This window comes from Falco punctatus (genome assembly GCF_963210335.1).
Source record: "Falco punctatus genome assembly, chromosome: 8".
Lineage (NCBI taxonomy): Eukaryota > Metazoa > Chordata > Aves > Falconiformes > Falconidae > Falco > Falco punctatus.
The window spans coordinates 11,809,752-11,831,066 of NC_137588.1; the positions used below are offsets into that span (position 1 = coordinate 11,809,752).

The following is a 21,315-nucleotide window of genomic DNA, read 5'->3' on the forward strand; positions in this document are numbered from 1 at the left end:
AGGCCACGGTGCCCACCCCGGTGAGGCCGGCCCGGTCCCCGCCGCCCAGAATGAAGCCGGGCGAGACAAGCCCCGCCGTGTCCCCGCGCCTGCACCCCGCCGCCGCCTCACGCCCCCTCAGCGCGGAGAGGCGACGTCCCCGCGCGTCCCGGCTCCGCGCGCCGAGGCTCCGCCCCCGAGGGCCCGGCAGCCAATAAGAGCGCTGGCGCTCGTCCGACAGAGGGGCGGGGCGCCGACGGAAGGGCGGGGCGCCGGGCGGAGGGGCGGGGCGCCGGACGGAGGGGCGGGGCGCCGGCGGGCCTTGCCGTCAGTCGCGGGCGAGCGGCGGCGCCGGGCGATGCACTCCCTCACCCAGGAGATCCGCAGCTTCTCCCGGGCCAACCTGCGGAGGCAGCGCACCCGCGTGACGACGCTGACGGGCAAGAGGATCATCGAGACGTGGCGCGGCGCCTGCCTGCAGGTGGAGGAGGAGGCGGAGGCGGCGCCCGGCGGCGGCTTCGTGCAGGACCTGAGCGCCGACCTCCAGGTCGGCGTCGTGAAACCCTGGCTGCTGCTGGGTGAGCGGGGCCGGGGGCCGCTGGGAGGACCGGGGGGGCGGGGGGACCGGGCGCCGGGTGCGGGAGGGGGCCCGGGGGCGTGGGGGGCCTGGCTGCAGCGGGGCAGCCCGCTTGGCGTAGCAACTGGGCCCCCTCTCTCCTCAGGGTCGCAGGATGCCGCTCACGACCTGGAGACGCTGAAAAAGTATAAGGTGAGGTGACACGGAGACCGGAGTGCACCTGGCGCAGTGTGGCTGGTGGAGTTCTTCTAAAAAAGGCTGGAATAGTCCCGAGTAACTTCAGGAAAATTGTATCACCTTGGCGGTGTTAGAAGCAGCTCCGTTTGCAGAGGGGCGGATGCCGGCGGCCTTCGGGAGAAGCCGGGGTGCTGCCAGCTGGGGGCTGGTGTGGAGGCGTCGATGGGACACGTCCTGCACTGTGCCATGTGTGTCGCCCTTTTGGAATGGGAGCAGCATCAGGCCGCCATGCCCTGTGCGGGTGGGTGGGACACACGAGGCAAAGCAGCAGCCCGAAGTCTGCCCCGAGCTTTGGTCTTTTCACTCTTCTGTGTCACAGTAGTGGGGCAATAAGGCCTTGGGGCAGCGGTGCTCCTGCAGGGCAGTGGGGCACTAGGCCGGCATCTGGGGGCCACATAAATGTCATTTCGCTGTAAGTTACAATAACCCACAACCTGGCCATAGCCTGGGCTGAGCAAGAGGGCAGGAGGCTAGAGGTGGTCTCACCTGCCAAGCGCAGGTATAGTTTACTTTGAAATCCTTCTGCTGCAGTAGATGGTACTAATAACTCAGTAGAAGAAAGATTGAGCTGATGGGTTAGGGCAGGGTTGAAATTTGGGTGATTTTTGTGTGGTCTGTGCTCTTACTCCTATAGCTTTCTCTTTTATTTTCCATCTGTGTGCTGACGACTCCTTTTTCTGTTGAAAATCCTTAATTTAGTTTGTGTTTGGTTGAGCACAGATCTTTTCCTCACAAAAAAAATCAAGGAAACTGAATTTTATCACAGTATATTTTAACATGCATTGAAACTTTGCTTGGAGAAAAGTATACCATAAACAGCATACATATGTACAACTGAATGCTGCTGTTCTGTAAGGTACAGTCTGTGTATGCCTAAAGAATAATTTACTGTTGCTACTACTGCTCATTTTGCTTGCTGTCTTCAGAAATTGTCTTTTTCTGGCCCCCCTCCCCCTTTTTTTTTTTTTGGCTTAGGTTACTCATGTTCTAAATGTGGCATATGGAGTCCAAAATGCCTTCCTCGATGACTTTATATACAAGACCATTTCTATTCTGGACCTCCCAGAAACTGACATCACCTCCTATTTCCCAGAATGTTTTGAGTTTATTGAGAAAGCCAAGATCCAGGTATGGTTTATCAATAATTAATGTTAGTAGTTATCCTGTTTAGATTATTTATTACACTACTTTAAAATCTAAAGCAGCTTTTTTTGTCAAAAGAAAGCATGGTACCAAATGAATAGTTTTGCCATTGCCTTTTCCAATTTTAGATAGACAATCCAAGCAATTTCTAAGCATTTCTAGAGACACGGTGCTGCTGTTAATCCCCATTCCCTGCAACGTTTTTTCAGAATGACTGTCTTACGTGTCTTAGAGAAGTTCTTCTTTAATACAGTTGGACTAGTAGCTGACTTTATCTAAAGAAATCCTTTTGTGAGTCCAAGTCACTACATCTGACAGAGGGGAAAGGAGAAACTTTACTTTCTGTACTTTATCCACTGGGGATGTTGTTCTGGATTAGAAGCAAGCCTAATAGGGCTTTTACAGATCTGTGTGGTTTGTCAGCAGTCATCCGCCATCCTTGTGCTTTTCCTTGGTTGTCTGTTGAAGATGAAACACATTGAGACAATTATTCACACACAATTACGTACCAAGACTGTCAAGAGAATGTGTTACTAGTCTTGGAGCCAACTTGTGATTTAACTGCTAACAAAATCCTGAAAAAGATGCAACATAGGAAATAGGGTGAGGGGGCTCCTTCTGGGGTCGTTTGGCAGATTTGTCTGTAACCAAGACCATCCCTGACTCATATTTATTAAGTTCAGGCTTACTGTGTAATTTACGACAGCCATTGCTTGGACCTTATTGCACGCTATTCCACCATATCTACTATATTCATTATTTATGTAGATTGGGATAAAAGAAGATAATCTTGTCCCAGCTTTCTTTGTGTCACACAGTGTTCTTTCCTTCTCTCATTTATCATTTACGAGGTATGTGATACGCATTGTTGCTTAATGACCTTTTCAAGGTTTCTAGTTACGGTTTCCACTTGATTTCTAAATGAGACTTACCATTCATAACTGCATCGTGTAGCTTTCTGCCTCTGGTGTTCATGTTCCAGTTACTGTTTTGTAAGCTAGGGAATTCTGAAAACTTTTACAGCAGTATTTATAGTTTTCTAATAGGAGAGTTGGGTGAAAGAGCAGGTGATTGATGGAAGAGATGTTCTTCAGGATCATTTCGTGAAGCATGTGATAGTAGTGTGCGGAGACAGAGCTCTGGAAGGTTTGAAGTACTTTATTTGCTTTGTTAAAGTAGCGCTAAAAGAGCTTATGATAAATTGTATCACAAATTATTATTCTGCTTAAGTAATCACAAAAAGATACTAGTTTCATGCCCTAACATGGGGGAGGGAGAGATGCTCACTGGTGAGAGAGTGTGATATATGAGAAATTATTACTAGAACGTGATTAACTTAATGGAGAAGTATGAGAGCACTTGAATTAGAGAATGCAAGTAAAGCTTGCACTGTTCAGTAAGTCATGCCAGCTGGTACTTGTAGCAGGATTGACTTTTCTAAAACTGTAACTGCTTAAGTCTGTAGATGCCATAGTACAAATTCTGATACTGATCAGAGCTCACCTTTTCTTCTAGGCTCCAAACTGGCAGGCAGATTTTCCGTGACATGTTAGGTGACCCATATCAGATCATAGTATGAGGGATTTTTTTTTATTGTTCTGTTTCATATTTAATTAGAAAAACTTTAAAATATTGCCTTTCCAGGGATCCATTTTCATGAATATCTCTCCTTATTGCTCCCTCTGTCCCTCCTAAAGAAAAAGCCCTGGCACCACTGCAAAGTAAAATAGGCTGTCAGGATCAGAGGAAGAAGTTCTTGGTAAATAGAGATTAATGTCCTATCTGCAGTCAGTTTCTCACTTTTATTCTGTATTCATATCTATATACAAAATCAGTTAAGAAGTAGCATGCCAAATGAATCTCTGTATAAAGCAACAATGGGATTTAGCAAGGAAAGCTAAATGTCCTTACGATTAAATTTGGTTTAGTGTTATTGCCCATGTTCATTCATGTCCAGTAATTTTCAGTTCTATTCCATGGATATCACTCTGTAATTTTTGGCAATGTACAACAGAACTGTCATTAAAAAATGAAATGCATAAATGTGAAAGAAGAAAATAAAGCATGAACTGCACAAAGAAAAAAGGACTGCTTCCAATGCTTGGTTTTTTTACCCTCACTGCCACTGCTAGATACTGATCTTGGTTATGGTACATTATGTCTAAAATAACTCCCACTGAATCAGTGAAAACTACTCCAGATCTACAGTGGATAAGCTTCAGCAATTGCTTTATTAGCAGTGGCATAAATATTTTCAATGTAATAATTTTGATGTCATTATTATAAAGGAGGTAGTGGATTTACAGGTCACCACTGGCACTTCCTCAGGTAGTTGAAATACATGTACAAATCTGCTTTCCACTCTGCCTAGTCTGTGTGATGAGGAGGCATGCCCCTCTGAATGTGAGAAAGGGAATGAAGATTACAATTCTCAGCAGGCAATGCAAAGTGGATGTGATTTTCATTGCAAAAAAGGGTGGTATTGTGGTTGATTGTGCTGGGATGCAGGAGCTTAGATTCAGTTCCTAGCTCTGTCATAATCTTGTGTTAACTTGAGCAAGTCATTCTTCTTGTCTCAGCTTGGCATTTCTTCAACAAGGATAATTACACTCAATTCCATACCACTTTGTCTTATTATTTAAACTGGAAGATTTTTGGAGCAGGAACCATTTTCTGCTCTGCGTGTTTATTAATATACTGGATAAATGCAACTCCTGGGTCTGTAACATAAACCATCAAGTTCCTGGAAAGGAACCCTGGTGGTTATGAGCTCTTCTTTTTTGTCCGAGTAAAATGCCCATTGAATAATTTGCACCTGCTAGGGCAGACAGAGCGGGCTGTTTATATCTAGAATAAACTCATTCAGCACATTGTGTCATGTATCAATATCTTTATTCAGAACATGTAGATGCTAGGGGGTTGGTTTTGTGGTTGTTTTGTTTTGGGTTTTTTTTTGGGGTGTGTGTGAAAGTGGCATTTGGCAGACAGTTTGGACTAAGCCTTCTTGAGTCATAGCCTGATGTACAAACACAACAGGATCATGAAGCCTGGGCCTTGCAAACGTTGGCTCACACTAGGTTGTCTAGTTGTCTCTGTGTTAACTCATGCCTGTTATTTCTTAATGAAACTTGTAGTGTTTGTTTAAAGAGTCATTCAGGTTTCAAAGATTGTGTGGGAAATGTTTAGGTAGGATAAAACCATTACTTTTACAGATAATTGAGGATAAGCCTGAATTTAAAACCCAGGAGAAACAGTTGTGACTTTATGCGAGTTTCGGTAGTTTCGGGTTTTACACCTTAGTCCCCAGTTAAGGGACTGTAGTTGTATCAGCCACTACAGTTGCGTCAGCACTGTGATGGGGAAGTAGACGTTTATTGCAAATCATGTGGTCTCTTTTCTGTTTTTTCTGTTTCTGTGCATGATCCTGCTTATCCAAAATCTTCATGGAAGAACTCCATAGCATGCAAGAAACGCGTGACTGAAATTCCAAGATGTTCTAAAATCTGCCTCTGTGCCTAGCTGTTTGCTGCCTTGTTATGTTTTTAACCTGGTAACAAGATACAGTCAAATAAATTCCTTGCCATATTTGAAATAAAATCTATTTTAATATTGGCAGCCAATTAGATCAGATATCTTAGTATTCCAGACATCTGTGATTTGTTTTTTATGTGAGGGGGCTGCTGTCTTGGGGAAAGGGACAGAGGAATGTTTTTTAGTTCTAAGGTATGAATTAGGTTTCAAGTATTTGATAACTATGAAGTGGCCTTGGTTCAAAAAATACTTAATTTGGGCTTATATATTTGTGTTTGGAGTCACTTGTATGTGTAAATATTTGCTTGGAACTCATCAAGGAGCTTTTAATAAGTCTTAACAGATTTTTATATAAGGTTTCTAGTACTTGTTACTATCTATTTAATGAAAATCCTGACTTAATGTTCCATTTGTTTCTTGAAGGATGGTGTGGTACTGGTCCACTGTAATGCAGGAGTCTCCCGTGCAGCGGCAGTAGTCACAGGTTTTCTAATGAATTCAGAAGGACTGAGTTTTGCTAGAGCCTTTTCCTTGGTGAAAAATGCAAGGCCCGCGGCTTGTCCAAATCCTGGCTTTATGGAGCAGCTTCACAAGTACCAAGAACAGAACATAAAGGCAAATGGAAGCATAAATGATCACGACTGATCAAAAGGGAGAAGTGAAACAATCTGTTTTGACTATACAGTAACAGATGTTGGATATACTGTAATCCGTCATTTTGCAGTCCCCTTTCACATGTGCACCTTAAAGTCTTTACATACTATTTTCTTACCCTTCTTTGACCCCCTTTTTTTCAGGCCAAATGGTATTCCACTGACTTCAGAGATGATTTTGCCCAGGAAGAAGCTCTTCCTAGAATGCTAATAAAAACATAAAGTTCAATTTTCCTTAAAATGCTAGAAAAAAACCCAGAACTGGTTGTTGGGTTTTTGGTTTTTTTTTGAACCATCAGAAAATGCAGGCAATAGAGAAAGGAAATAAAATGAGATAAGTTGCCCTGTTTAATACTAAACCACATTATGTATTCCAGTTGGTTTTAAAACCTAGGTAATAAAATGTTCATATAATAAAGTACCTTGGTACTGGATTTTAAATTCATATTGCAACTAAAGAGGATTTTATTGAATTTTGCGGGCTAGCCAGCCATTAAATATTTTTTGAAATGACAACAGATGGTCTTTTGAGGATGCTCAAAATGTGTAGGATGCTTTAATGCTTCATGCTTTTTACTGTTTCTCATCCAGTAGTGATTTGAAGTGCACTAACATGACGTTTCCAAAGTGCTAGAACCAGCCTATGAGGTTGGTGTTTGTTTGGGGTTTTTTTTGTAGATCATTTTGATGGAGATATGAAACATGTTTATAACAATCGATCTCAGACTTGATGCTAGTGTCCTATCATTGCACCCAGTCCTCAGTTGCTCACTCCATTCCACATCACCTGTAAAGAACAGATGTTGTAGAATAGGTAATTTTGACCCTCCTGACAGGTCTTGGGCATGTTTAAAAAAAAACACCAAACCAACCACAAAACTGCAAAAGATTTTAATAGCATTTTCTGTGGTCTTCACACCAGTTTTAAGCGGTTTGATATGTTAATATCAACAAAATAAAAAGAATACAGTGTTTGGATAAATTTTGTGCTGAAGTGATTTCAAAGGTTTGGTTTCAGGTGCGCGTCTGTGTCCATACCAGCTGGTCACGGCGCCTCCCGCTGGGCCGCGGGCGGGAAGGGCTGGCGGCCTTCTCCCGGGGGAGCAGGCTGTGCCGGGGCGGGTCCACGAGTTGTGGGGAATCATCTAGGCCACGCCGGTTCTTTCCCACCGGGGTGTGCGCGTTAACGACGGCCGCTAGCGGCCCGCAAGAATGAGGCGGGGTGGGGGCACGGGCCGGGCACCCCAGCGGGGCTGGCGGCTGCAGCCGGCGGCCGGGCCCGCGCCCCGCGCCGCTGTGAGGCCACGGCTCCCGCCCCGCGGCCTGAGAGCGGCGGCGCGGTGACGTTACGCCCCGTCCCGGCGCCGCGGCCGCTGGTAAGATGGCGGGCGGGGCGGAAGTGACGGTGGGGGGAAGTTCCGTCCCGTTTGAAAGCGCCCGGCGGAGCGGCCACGGCTTTTTCCCGCCGCTCGGGCCGACGTGGCCGCTTTCACCATGGAGGCGCCGCCCGCAGGTGAGCGGGCCCGCGCCCTCCCTGCCACTGTGCCCGCCTTGCCGCCGGTGCCTCCTTCGGCTCTGCCGGGCGCCGCCTCGCCTCGCTGCGTGCGGGCGTGGGGCGCTTCAGGTCGCGGCCGTCTCTCCGGGCGTGCCGGGCTCTGCCGCTCGGCGCCGCCCGCGCCTCTGTGGGCCAGTGAGGGGGTCGGGGCTGCGGCGGGCCCCCAGCCCCGGGCGGGGGGACGCGCTGGGGCAGCCTGGCGGCTGGAGCGGGTGAGGGGCCCCGGCGGCGGGTGCACGGGGTTACGCCACGCTGCCCGGGCCGCGTCCGCGCCGGAGGCACGCCGAGACCCGGGGGCAGCTCGGGGGCGCGGCGGGGCCGGCCGCGGGGAGGCCGCCGTGAGCCGGGCTGTGGCGCGGAGCTGGCTGGCTGGGGGGGAGGGGGCCTAGCCCGGGTGTGATGGCTCTTACAGGAGGAACGCCCTGAAAACAGCCCTAACATCGTAGCTGCCCGCAAAACCAGACACCCAGCCGTAACTGGTGTATTTTAAGAACAAAGTCTAAGCGTGGTGGTTCTTGTAGTTGCAAAAAATTCAAGCTTGTGATAATTTATCTTGCAAGTAACCGAAGTTTATTAGATCAGCCGTACTTGCTTACTGTGTGTCACTGTGTATCGTTTTATGTTTCTCTTATAGTGCCACTATTGAAGCACTGGAAAAGGTGCGATCACCTGGCTTCTTCCGGGGTTTTAAATTTTGTTTGCATTAACACAGGAGCTGAGCCGATGACTCTTGGCTCCCCGACATCTCCAAAGCTGGGAGCTAGTGCTCAGTTTCTTCCTGGATTCCTGATGGGCGATTTACCTGCGCCGGTGACTCCGCAACCACGCTCTTTGAGCGGCCCTTCAGTTGGTGTAATGGAAATGAGGTCTCCGCTGCTTACAGGTCTGGATTTGTTAAATGCTGAAAAGTTGTCCCAAAAGCAAAAGTTGGGTTTGTCTTACTCTTCTGCCTGAATGTTGCAGACTTGAATTCTTGTAGTTTTATAACTTGCTATAAATTAACCCAGCTCTTTGAATAAGTGAACACAAGTGTATTCAGTGGCATTTGGCTAAGTAGACTAAAGTTTAATAAAAGTTTTAAATGCAGCAGTTGTGATACCAGGAAAAGTTGCTTTTACATGGAAGGTAACATGAACATCTTCTAATATAAAATCAATTTCTATAGCTCTTTATATGTCAGTTGCATATGCAGCCATCAATGTTTTCTCTTTGTTTAAAACGGATTTGTGCTGGTAAACTAAATGCAGCTTCTGCAAGCTGCTGATTTCTTTGCAATGAATTCTAAAAAGTCACTCGGAGATTGTCAGAATTCTAAAAACTGGATGGAGAAAAACTAAGGAATGCCTCTTAATGAGTACCTAGTAGTTGTATTTACAGTCTTGATGTCTGCTGTAATCGGACTGGAGTAGTGACTTTTACGGACTGTAGGTGCTCATCTTTTTTCCAACTAGAAAAAGTCTTTACCTGTGTTTCTAAGATGATGGCATTATATGTCTGTTTTTCTTTCTTGAGAAGTGTGAGTAATTAACTTCTTCAATTTATTTCATGTCATGGGTGATCTTGGCTTTCTATTAAATCAGTTGGTGTAATCTAAATATCTGACAGTGCTAGCAAACTAGTAATTTTTTTTTTAAAATGAGGATAAAAGTACTGCAGATAGTTTTAGATATTAGTTTCTTTCAATTTCAAGCAGAATTGGACTTGAGGATCCTTATGGGTCCCTTCCAACTAGAGATATTCTGTTTGGTGGTCTGTTAGTCTCCTGCTTCTTGCTCTTGTCCACCACCACCCCACCTCCTGTCTCCCCCACATACAAACCTCTTAAGAAAATATTTATGAAATTGAAAAGTCATGTGAATTTCATCTAATTGTTTTTAAAAGAGTTTATTACAGCCTCAGAGTTTCTATTCTAGAAAAGGGGGAACCAGCAGGATACTATCACAGGTCTCCTGAAATGAGTGATTGAGTGTATCACTTAAACTGCAAACCTTGATGGGAGAGTGCTTTATATAATATACTGTAACAGTTCTTGAATGTGTTAAACAGTTCAAAGAGGAACTTTGAAGTTTTGAAGCTCAGAATTTAGTATTGAAAAGTACTTTGGAAAAGCCTAATTTTGAAACGTTTTGCAAGTGAAAACTGTTAAGTCAAACTAGTCCCCCTCACTCTGGGGTAAGCCCACACAAAGTGTGCAGAGATATGTCAAGATCTTGTCAAAGTCAAAAGTCAGTTTAATTCTCTGTTATACTGGTAGTCCCAAAGTTTACAAAATGAGGGAGCAGCTGGCTTAACTTGATCCTGACTAAACACAAGCTAGTCCCTGCTCTGAAGAGCTTACATTTTATTTGATATGAAATTACATGGGAAGGTAAGGGATTTTGATAGTGGGAACTTGACAGCATGTGCAATGTCTGTGTGCATTTTGGTATGGTTCTTTAGCATGTAGAATGTCCCAAGTCTTAAAAACCTTGCTTTTGCATCTCAGCTACAGGGGAGTTAGTCTCTGAAACATTTAAAATAACCTGCCCTAAAATAGGAAGATGTAGCTATGCTCAGAATTTCATAAAGAGAACAAGTGCATGTAAGTGGTGAATATACTATTTTAATAAGAGGTTTAAGTTTTAGATGATAACTTGTGTAAGGAGGCAGTTTGGCATGTGGTATTCTTATGTAGAACAGTAAAACCTGAACAGTTTGGTAGGCCAGATGGTTTTGCAAACGCCCAGTGAAACAAGTCTTTCATGGCTGAATTTACTGTTGAAGTTTCAAGAGCAAGTAGCAGTGGAGTAAGATTGCAAGTTCTGTCACGCTTTTCATTTGTTCCTTTTAATTGCAGGAGGATCTCCCCCACAACCAGTAGTCCCTACACATAAAGATAAGAGTGGTGCCCCACCAGTTAGAAGCATATATGATGAATTATCTAGTCCTGGGCTTGGATCAACACCTCTAACCTCAAGAAGACCAGTAAGTGGCTTAGGTACTGGCCTGTTAGCAGATATGAGGCAGCTTACTGCTTCAGTGATTTCTTTAACTCGGGTGTATAAACTGCTGTAACAAAAGTGACTGTTGAGTTGTCATATGCTGCTGTTCCTTAGGGTGTTTGGTGTGCATGTTCCTATGTAGTCAAAATGAGAGCTGCAGTCATGGAGCTATCTCCTATTGCTACTGATTTTTTTTCAATACTGTAGAGAACGAAAAATGAAAATCGCACCTCTGCTATGCTTTGTACATGACAAATGCAGACTTATTGCAACTTTTCACTTTGCAAATTTATTGGGCTGCTGATTGCCGGAAGAGTCCTAATATGTGCTCTTTTCTTTTAGTGGGCAGTAGAGGCACTTACTGAAATAGAAGGAATTTTGTGCAGAGTAAAACATCTAATTAAAATTTGGCCATGGATGTAGGGTTAATTTTGAAAGAGTAACATTAACATTTCTAGAAGGTCACTCTAATAATAAGCTCCACTACTTATGTCAGCTGAGCAGTCTAGTGTAAGTTGGTTCTTTTTTAGTGAACATGATTCTTTTGATTCAAGGAGAAGGCCTTTCACTGAATAAGCAGTCTTTGTATTGAGTGTTGCCTTCTGAAAAGTTTATTTTGAAAGTTCATGTTCTCTGTGAAGGACAGAATCAATACTGTCTTGAAAGAGTGGGTATCAACCCAAAACAACAAAACGGCGAGCAGCTATCAGAATGCTAGGTCTACTGGTGCTGCAGTTTGTTTGATCTTGTCCAAGAAATGACAGGATTCAAGCTAAAAATATGCTAAGTTTTTTTTCATATTGAAATACTTCTGTGTTTTAAAAAAAGTAACTGCTAGCAGCTAAAACCCAAAGTATACCTTCCTTCAGTGCAGGTGCACTAAGTAGTTGAGAGGGAAAGGAAGTCTGGTCATGAGGAATACAACTCGGGGTTATGCTCCCATTAGTTCTAAGTGCTTTAGTGAAAATCAAATGCTGGTACCTTAGGATACTGGTATCCTTTCCATCAGGATGACATGAATGTTGTGAGTTAATATACTACAGCAATAGTGAGATGCCCGTTTTGAAAAAGTTAAGCTATAAAGTTTCTGAGTATTGATACCCAAAGTGACTTTGTTTTACAAAGCATATGTGATTGGTGTTAGGGAATGTTTTTGTCAGCTCCTATTACCTAAAGCTCGCCCTAAGCCTAAATAAGCTGCCGCCTTGTATACCGGTAACTCTTGTTAGATGATAAAATACTATACAGACCCTGAATCGTGTTGCTTGTGTTGCTTCCCTTCTGTAGTTTGCCCTACATTCCTATACTATCTCTGATACCTGCATTTAAGCCTCTGATCAGGAAGGTTAACTGTGTTCTCTTCTAAGGCTTAGCAGTCAGCTGGAAATTCCAGAAGGTAATAGCTGAGCCCTACTGGATGTCCAGGCTATCTGCTAGGCTGTGTGCTAGAATGGAAAAACATTGTCAACTAACTTCATAATCGTGTATTAAATATACATGTAACTACCTGTTCTTACTCTTGAAAGTTAGGAGTGACTTAAGGCAAACAGTTAGTAATCTTTCCTGAAGTTACCTGGAAATGATCTCTTCTGATCTAAGAAGTGTACCTGTAAGAATGATTTGTTACTTTCTGTATTTTAATGCAGGCCAGCTTTTCTCTAACACAGAGCCCGTTGGTTGGAACTATGTCATCAACTCCTGGAACAGGTAGATGTCCTTTGAAAATGTATAATCTACTTTCTTACTGCTTTCCTTTACACAAAAGTCATCACTGTTCAAGCTACATCAACTTGCTAATTTGCAAAGGAGTTGCGTGTTTATTTGTTAGCTTTTCAAAAGGTATATAGATGTGAATAGGAAATATTTTTCCATTTTGAGACTGAATTTCAATCAACTTTGCTTACTCCTTATTCAAAACTTGTTGAGCTGAGCACAGAGGTGGTTGTACTTGAGTGAAGCAGCCTTCCATCTTCATAAGGTTTCCTGCCTTGTGTGTGAAACCATGGCTTCTTGCTGGTTGTTGTCTTTTGCTGCCTTGTTCCTTTTGGCTTCTGCATTAAGTTGCTGTTGTTTAGAGGTCAAGGAGAAAGCTAGGTTGCTTGTCATAACACTTAATAGCATGTTTGCAGGCATGAAGTTTGGATTGACTTACTTGTTAGTCTGTGTCTGCAAATCTCCATCAAACTCTTCCATATGCAAGTGAAATGATTGATACTGAATTTGTTCTTTCACTATAGGCTCTCAAGATTATCTGTCTGGCAAAAGTAATTTGTTAAACAATGCCATTTTGATTTAACAGCTTCAAGTGTGTTCAGTTCTGCAAGTATTGGGCAGCCTAGGAAGACTACTCTATCTCCTGCTCAGCTAGATCCTTTTTACACTCAGGGTGATTCCCTGACTTCAGAAGATCAGCTTGATGACACATGGGTAACTGTATTTGGGTGAGTTGATTCCCAAAACATTGGAAAAAAACACGGGTGAAGTCTTTGCAACATACGGAAAGAAGTACTTGGACGTTGCTGTTGTCTGGTGTTCCTAGGTTCTGCAGGACACACAATGCATGTATTGTAGTGAAGCACCTTAACTTAAGCTACATGTTAATTTTTTCAAGTTAAAAAGGCACTGTTCTGCTGTTAAGGTGTGCGGTGAAGTAAAAATGCCTAGAATAAAATATTCCTCAAGTCACTGCTGCTGAAAAGGCATTAACACACTGGTGTCTCTTGAATTTCTAAAAACCCTTCACAGGGTTTTATTTTTAGCACCAGAATTCTTAAACTACTCATCATAATTTTTTTAGTATTCTTTCTGTCTTTTCAGATTTCCTCAAGCATCAGCTTCCTATATTCTTCTACAGTTTGCTCAATATGGAAACATATTAAAGCATGTGGTATGTCTTACTTTTCGCAAATAGATCTCAAATTATCTGGTTCATTCTTCAAAGGGATAAATGTCACAGTTTTCACTTGATCTTTCAGATGTCCAACACAGGAAACTGGATGCATATTCGATACCAGTCTAAGCTTCAAGCCCGGAAAGCCTTAAGCAAAGATGGAAGAATTTTTGGTGAATCAATCATGATTGGTGTCAAACCGTGTATAGATAAAGTAAGTTAACAGCTGCTTTTATTTAAATATAAGGCACTCTGCTTTTGGGCTGCCTCTTTATTTTCCCTGACCTCTTTAGCATTTTTCCTTTTTTGAATTGCAAAGCATAGATAGTTCAGTTATAAAGGTATAGTCTATTATACCTTACATGAGTTCTTAAGTATTTGTCAAAATTTCCTGCTGAGAAGGGTCATTGTGGGAAATCCCTGTGCTTGTTGGAAGTTCCAATGCACAGAATTATGCTGATGTACAAGGTATGAAGTGAAACCGTAACGTAAGAGACAATGGAAATTAAAGAGTTGCCCAGACTGGAATTTGTGGGATTTAGGGGCTGTGATATATGTGTGATGGCAGATTTTGGCTGACGTTAGTACATGTAGTGAGCAGATTACAAGTTTCCACTACTTTGCAATGCTGTAATCCAATGTATAAATGATTGCAGCGAGGAAAATGCTTGGTGGTGGTATGTACTTGTGTGCTTTGTACTGACAGACAATTTACCTGTGGTCTTCTCTGTTTAGTATTTTTTTTTTACATTGTTAACCCTCTTTTTAAGAGTGTGATGGAAACCTTTGAAAGAAGTTCTACATCCCCAGTGTCTTCAGTTTTCACTCCACCTTCAAAATCTGTCAGCACACCAGTACAACCTGCAAATAATACCACAAGGATTTCTACAATGAGACCTCTTGCAACAGCATATAAAGCTTCCACTAGTGACTATCAGGTATTTTAAAGAAAACAGAAGCATGTGGTTTTGTGCTCTTTCCCTTCAGTTGTATGAGGCTGCACACACATGAAGTTGTGTGACCTTAGCCTTTATTTTCTCCTGTCATTTCCTTAAATATGGCGTTCAAGTACAAACTCGGTCTGTTCAGTCTCTCAAAAAATAAGAAAAAAAAATTGACTTGTCACTTTTCCAGAGGTTAGGGGCTTGTTTTGAAAATATTTTGAACATACTATGTCAAAATACAGTACCCCTAATGAAAAAAAAAAACAAACCTGGTTCCTGTAAGAAGAATTAATTATATGCTGACTGTTTCTTTTTATTTTCTCTCTTCCTCTTTCCCCCCGCCTTCTAGGTGGTTTCTGACAGACAAACTCCTAGGAAAGATGAAAGTATTGTATCTAAAGCAATGGAATATGTGTTCGGCTGGTAATACACAAGAGGAAGTAATACAAAGTTGGTCAGGGTTTGAAATATACAACTGGCATCTGTGGTTAGTTGTATAACTACTGGTGGCAGTAATTTAACTTACATCTCACCTGTTTTGCCTTCAGTTAATTCAGCAGACATGTAGCTTGCACTTTAAATGATGGCAATGTACACACGGTTTGAAAAACTGAGTAAGTGTAAATAAGTGCTTTTCCCCCATTTGTGCTCTGATTGCATGATTGTAGAAAAAATAGCAGCACTGACTTTTCCTCTGTAATTACTTCCCAGTAAGTTGGAAATGTTTAAAATGGCAGCTTTGTTTACTAATGCCTTTAATTTTATTGGGTGTTTTTTCCTGGAAAGGTGATGGGCAACCTGCTGGAAGAACGCTATACACAGCTGGCTCCCAGGGACAGGACTGCTTTTAGCATATGTGACTTAAATTTTTTTTTATTAAGATTCATTGCTGGTTTATAATCTCTGGCATCATGTTTTGAATGTCATAGCAACCTTATAACTCTTTGTATTATTAATAAAGCTAAATCAAGTTAAGGTTTTCTTAGGTGATTTTCTCAACAAGTATGAGTTCTGTTAGGAAAAACTATTTGCAGTAGTCAAAGTATGATGCTGCCTAATGTTTATTAAAGTGTTATCAGCAGAGCAGGTGCTGCTGATTTTACTTTAGTACCAACTAGTGTTAAAACTAGCTAATGTAGAAATCTCTCCATGGGTATTTCATAGCAGTGTGCACTTAAGAGGTAACAAACTGTAGCATTCTAACATAAAAATGTTGAGTAGAAATAGCTGAATAGACAAACGCAATGTGGCAGTGGCCAGAGCTGCCTTCATTTCAAGACTTTTCTAAGAAATTGTCTTTAAGGTATTGGCTGAATGATGATTGTGTTTTTCAAAAAAATTGAACTTCCAGCATCCTGAAGTTTCCATTTGGAGGTGAGCCTCTCCAGTAATCATATGTGTTATGTAAGCCCATAGTCTTCAATGAAGATAAAGGTCTCTTTCATCTGGGAAGAGAGCAAGTTTTCTTCAGTACTTGGGAAACTATGTGCAACTATTACTTTTTGAGTTTGTGGCTGTGTTTAGTGTGGGTCAACATCAGTATTTTAGTTTGGCTCAGTAGTGTGCTGTTCAGGTGAATGTTCAGACATACCCATTTCCATGCTTTTGCTTCACGCTGCAGTGTGGTCTTGGAGTTCTTCAGCTGCTCTTCTCTGATGAAATTAGAATGAAAAGATAAGTCCAGGATGCTCGGATGTCCCTCGGATACTAATGGGCACCCAGTTTACAGGATTAAGCTAGAGAGGGTCCTGAGTAAAATCCCCAAAGCACTTAGTGGGAAATAAGGTTTCTACCTCAGGGCACGTTGGTGCTTCGTTGTATGCTTTAGCAGTAACCTATGTACAAGTGGATTCGGAGATACTTGAGATGCATTTTACTGTATTTGCTGGCTGATGCTTTTGGACTATTGGTTGCTGCTCTTCCATTTGCATTTGATCACAGGGAGCTGCTTAAACCGAATTAATATCTGAATGTGTTTTCTCAGAAAACATCTGGCTTTTTCTTGGTGAAAAATGTTTGTTATGGAGATGGCTTCAGAAAGAAAATGGGTAGTTCAGCTAAATTCTTGTTTTGGTAGTTGCTTTGCGAAGCACACTTCTGGTGCACTTCAGACTTGTAATGATGTGTATTGGATTTAGCTTAGTGAAGTGATGAATAAGATTTAACTTGTATCAAGTAAGTCTGAAGCTAAATACATAAGGAAGGAGTTGGAGGCAAACTGGTCAGTAGTTTAGGACCTGTTTTATCGGTAAGTACCAGATGTAAAACTGTGCTGAGTTGTGGGTTTAGTGTGCTGTTTTTGTTTGGGGGGGGGGGGGGGGTATTTGCGTGTGAAAGGGCGGAGGATATTGAGAAGTACATGTGTGAAGAATCTCTGAAACACTTGGAAGGTCTTAAAGTAAACCTTTTCAAGGCTAGGTACTGTTGTTAGGTAGCATTGCATTTAAAAATCCAATTCTTCCTGTTTGTTAACTACGTACCTGCTGCTTTCCAACAAGGAAGGATTCTCTTCTAGCTGTAGCTAGATGTGATTTACATTAAAACCAAAGTCACAGACTTCAGCTAGTGATGTGTACCATACTTACGAAACTGTTTTGGTTTCAGTTGTATGGGGTTTGTTGTAAGACTCTGGAATATATTTTCCATAGGATTACGACTTTAGTTTAAAATAAAACTAATGAATAGTTTTTTTCTGTTATCTGCCTCCATCATAAGTATATTACTCAGGGATCTAATTTGCTTCTTTTAATACATAGATATGCACGGTTTTAAATTCTGGAAGGATTTGTTCTATTGTCTCAGTGGTAATTTCATTACATTTTTAACAGGTATTTTTTTGGTAAAGAATTTTATAACTTGGAGATAGCATTTATTTTTATTGTACTTTTTCCCCTCCCACCTCTCCTCAATTTTAGTTTTCTAGAACTTTCAAAATGACTGGTATTTGTTTGGGTAATCCATGTACAGTAACTTACAATGAAGATCAAATGTTATGAGTACTTTAGGTCTGCCTCTCATTCCAAGTTGCAGGCATCTACCTCCCCCCTGTGGCAGATCTTCAGAACTCTAATGAGAGGTTTTAACTGAATAGAATATGGTATCTTAGTTAAACTATTTAGGAAGTGCATAAACAGTACTGTGAGATAATAGCAGTGCTCAAATGTCTCATGGTTGAAGTGTTTCTGTAATAAAAGAAGAAAGGACAGAGTTTACTAAATATCTTAATTAGGGAGTAAGTCAGACTTCTAACTACTGCTTCAATGAATTAGTTCTTAAACTTTATTTAAAATCTTACCAGTGTTCACTAATTTTAATTGAGATGGACAAATTGTCCAATTTTTTTTAGCAGAATATACTGCAATATTCATTCTGTATGAACATAATTTTCTTCTTTCTAGTAGTCTGAGTGCATGTGTAAAAATGAGTCTCATGGGTTTTCTTTAATTTGGCTGTAGGTGACTAGACCACAGATGAGTCTGCAAAAAGGTACTGCTTAAGTATGTTTAGAAATAGTAAGCTGTTCAGTTAAGTGATGAAAACAAAATAAACTGGCTTACAAACAACTTGTAACCAGGAGTTGCTTTACTGAATTTTAGACTGCAGGTGAGAAGGCTCTAGAATAAAAATTCTAGATCTCTAGTAAAAACATCAGTCCTTGGGCAATTTCATGGCTTTGTGGTAATGCCTTTTTTAATTGTTTGGGCAAGAGTAAAAGGTGTTCTTTTGATGCGGTCTCTCTAAGCATCGAAGTGCAGACAGTACTGACTTTCACACTTCTGTTAGTGTTTCTAAATTAAAATTCAGCTGGTGTAGTTACCTTTAAAAATGAATTCATAATTAATAACTTTGTAAATTTTTTTGCCTTCTATTAAGGAATCTTTTGACTCAAGTTTAAGTTTTTGTGTAATACATCAATTGTGTTTCTAGCAACAAATTTATCTTTTCAACTTTCTGCAAGTAAAACTCATGTTGAAATCAAGAGCATGTTGGAGAAGCTGTGAATTCTTATGTCCTATATAATGTCATTATCTTGATTCTTCTTTAAGTTACTCAGTTTTGTAAGTGAAACTTCCAGCTTAAATAAAGAGGTTATTGTTGATGTAAGCAGATGCAGTTAAAGCAATCTAAAAATTCTGGTCTCTAGATGAAGTGGTGTTCTTTGTTCATTATGGTCCTCTTGTGTTTGAAGTTGGAGACTGATTAGAAACAGCATGAAAGTAAGGAATTGCTCTGAACAGTCATTGTTTTATTTTGCTCAATTGTTTATCACATCGGATTTTGGTACAGTTTACTGCAGGAATCAGTTTGAACATATCTGTCATTGTAGGGAAGAAATGAATTTTCCACATTAAAAATAGAGAACTCTTCAATGATACTGTTTTCCCCTTTCTGTTGTGTATGTCAGCCACCTAATTAGCTTCTTGTTTAGCTGCCCTTGGAGCCCTGTGTGTTCTGTGAGAATTTGTCCATTGTTGCAAAATCAAGTTCCAAAAAATGCTTTCTTTTTCGAGGATCTTTCCAATCTCCTGGTATTAAGGAGGTAGCCTTGAATATGTGAAGCTAGGATAACATGACAAATGGATGTGCTTGGAGATCTTGGAAATGATAGCTCGGTCACGTGGATTATCCAGTTATTAATAGACTGTTCTGAAACCTGAAGATAGTTCGGATTTGTTTATGAGGTAAAGTGGTGCAGCTGAATATTTTAGTTGGAACCCAGACTGGGCAAGTTTTTTTGAGTGCAAGTATGCTAACTGGTGGTAGTTCTCTTGCCAAAACTCCCGTTTCTTCCTGGCAACTAAACATGTATCTGGCTTGAAAGAATCATGGCTGCAACACTGGCTGTCATGACATAAAGCACTGTAAAATGAATTTATTAAGCTGTTTAGATCTTGTAATGTATTAATAATGTATGTTATTGATCCAAGTAGTGTCAGTTTCCAGTCTCCTGCTTGAAAATGCACAGCAGTCAGGCTGCAACAGACCTCAGACCTTGCTTCCATAAAGTCATAAAATGGTAACAAAATTTACTCTTTATTTCAGTTCTTTGCTGCAAAGTAACCAACTTCTCTTGCACCACATGCTTTCTGGGCTGGCAAGTACTTTGACTTGCTGGGCTTTCTCACCGAGTGCTCTTAGCTTTCCTTTTAAAGTTAGGAAATTTGATTTGTTTACTGTGTAGGATTGCATTGGTGGGTAAGATCACGCTGCTGACTTTAGTGGAATTGGTGGAAGGTCTGCAGTATTTTCCAAGCATGCAATATGATAGCATGTAGTATCACATTTCAATAGATGAAATACATTTACAATTGTCTATCATAGGATACTATAATGGGCTATTGATTTTTAGGTGCCACAGTTTCTTTGTAATTGAATTGTGCTTGTGAACGTATGAAAATCTTCATTTGCAGACTGAAGGTCATAAAGTAAAAATTGCACAGAGGTCAACCTTAAATACAAGCTAGAGAACAGTCTAATATTAATTACATTATTTTTCCAGATGACTGCATTAACAATGGAGCTTGCATGTATATTGAATACTATGAGTTTTGTTCTTGCTAATGGTAACTTGTAAAAAAAAAAAAGACATTAATTGTTTTTCCTATGCACACACTTAGACTTGCCAGCTTTCTAGTTTCTAGCAAATGTGGTGGCTCTTTAGAATAAAGAGGTATCAAACAGCTTTCCTCCAGGTACATTGTAGGAATGGGGTAGGATGAATGTATCTCTTCACTTAAAGGCTTAAAACATCTTTCTAAAAATCGATGTTGTGCAGACAATTGCATAATTAAGAATCTAAAACATACTTTTAATTATTCAAGACACATCTAGCCTAACAGATAATACAATGAATAACTGCAGTATTAGTATTTTAATGGAGTAGATGGTGGCAATGGCTGTCTTTTCAGCTTTTGACCATCTAGTCCTTGTTGAGCATCTTACTAATTGAGTTTTAAAATGTTTTTATTATTGGAAAAGGTCCTGAAAGACACAGAATCATGGATTATCTAGAGTTTGAAGGGACCCATAGGACAATAGAGTCTAGTTCCTGATACTACAGCTATGGCACTAGTACATGGTATAACTTGCTGCTAACAGTGGCAGCAGCTGGCATTCTGTGCCCCAGGAGGTGAAAACAAGTTTATTTGGATGAATTAAAGCTGTAATAGCATATCAAAATGTGGTGCAGGAACAGCTACATAGCTGCTTCACTTCTAGAAGACCTTTGTGGCATCTGACTCCAGATGGGTATATAATGAACCCTGAGAAATGGTATGTGTGTATACCAGATATTCAGGGTATTATTGATGGAATATATAATGTGACAAAGACCAGGTCAAGTGTAATTATTTATTCAAAAACTAATAAAATCTGTAAGGCATGAAGAGTAGTCTGAAAAAGCGATTGGGAAAGTTTTCTGCTGTACAAATACTTAATCACCAAACTACTGTAAAATACAACATGTATTAGAAGCTTATGTTCTGGTATCTTTGCCACTTCAGATGCATTTGAAAAGTTTAAGACACTGAACTTTGACACACAACTATAACAATGGTGCACTGACCTCTGAACCTTAACACTTGCATGAAGAGGTTATGTAGATATGTCATTTGCTTTCAGATCTATCACAGCATGAAGAGGGTAAGAAAAGGCTTAGGTAGTAGCATTTTCTCAGTATTCTTCCTCTGCCCCTTTTTTGTGCAATTAAAGTAGCACGATAGAAATTGTCACCTCTGTTTCTGAAAAAACTACCACCTCCCCACTGTGTTAAGTGGGTATTGCATGAAATGTGGCTGACTTACTGATGCTGTAAATGCTTGTAGT

At 41.1% G+C, this 21,315-nt stretch overlaps 2 protein-coding genes across 2 annotated transcripts; both read left to right on the top strand.

Annotated features, from left to right (window-relative positions):
- Positions 1 to 263: 263 nt before the first annotated feature.
- Positions 264 to 7,102, top strand: DUSP19 (dual specificity phosphatase 19). Its single transcript, XM_080400774.1, has 4 exons — positions 264 to 557; positions 702 to 748; positions 1,769 to 1,921; positions 5,891 to 7,102. The coding sequence occupies exons 1-4, from the start codon at positions 338 to 340 to the stop codon at positions 6,110 to 6,112; spliced, it is 642 nt and encodes a 213-aa protein (XP_080256900.1). The 5' UTR covers positions 264 to 337; the 3' UTR covers positions 6,113 to 7,102.
- A 409-nt stretch (positions 7,103 to 7,511) lies between these two features.
- NUP35 (nucleoporin 35) lies at positions 7,512 to 18,863 on the top strand. Its single transcript, XM_080400773.1, has 9 exons — positions 7,512 to 7,633; positions 8,388 to 8,558; positions 10,512 to 10,639; positions 12,303 to 12,363; positions 12,956 to 13,097; positions 13,474 to 13,543; positions 13,632 to 13,760; positions 14,317 to 14,484; positions 14,840 to 18,863. Exons 1-9 carry the CDS (start codon positions 7,615 to 7,617, stop codon positions 14,915 to 14,917), a joined length of 966 nt encoding a protein of 321 aa, XP_080256899.1. The 5' UTR covers positions 7,512 to 7,614; the 3' UTR covers positions 14,918 to 18,863.
- The last annotated feature ends 2,452 nt before the right edge of the window (positions 18,864 to 21,315 follow it).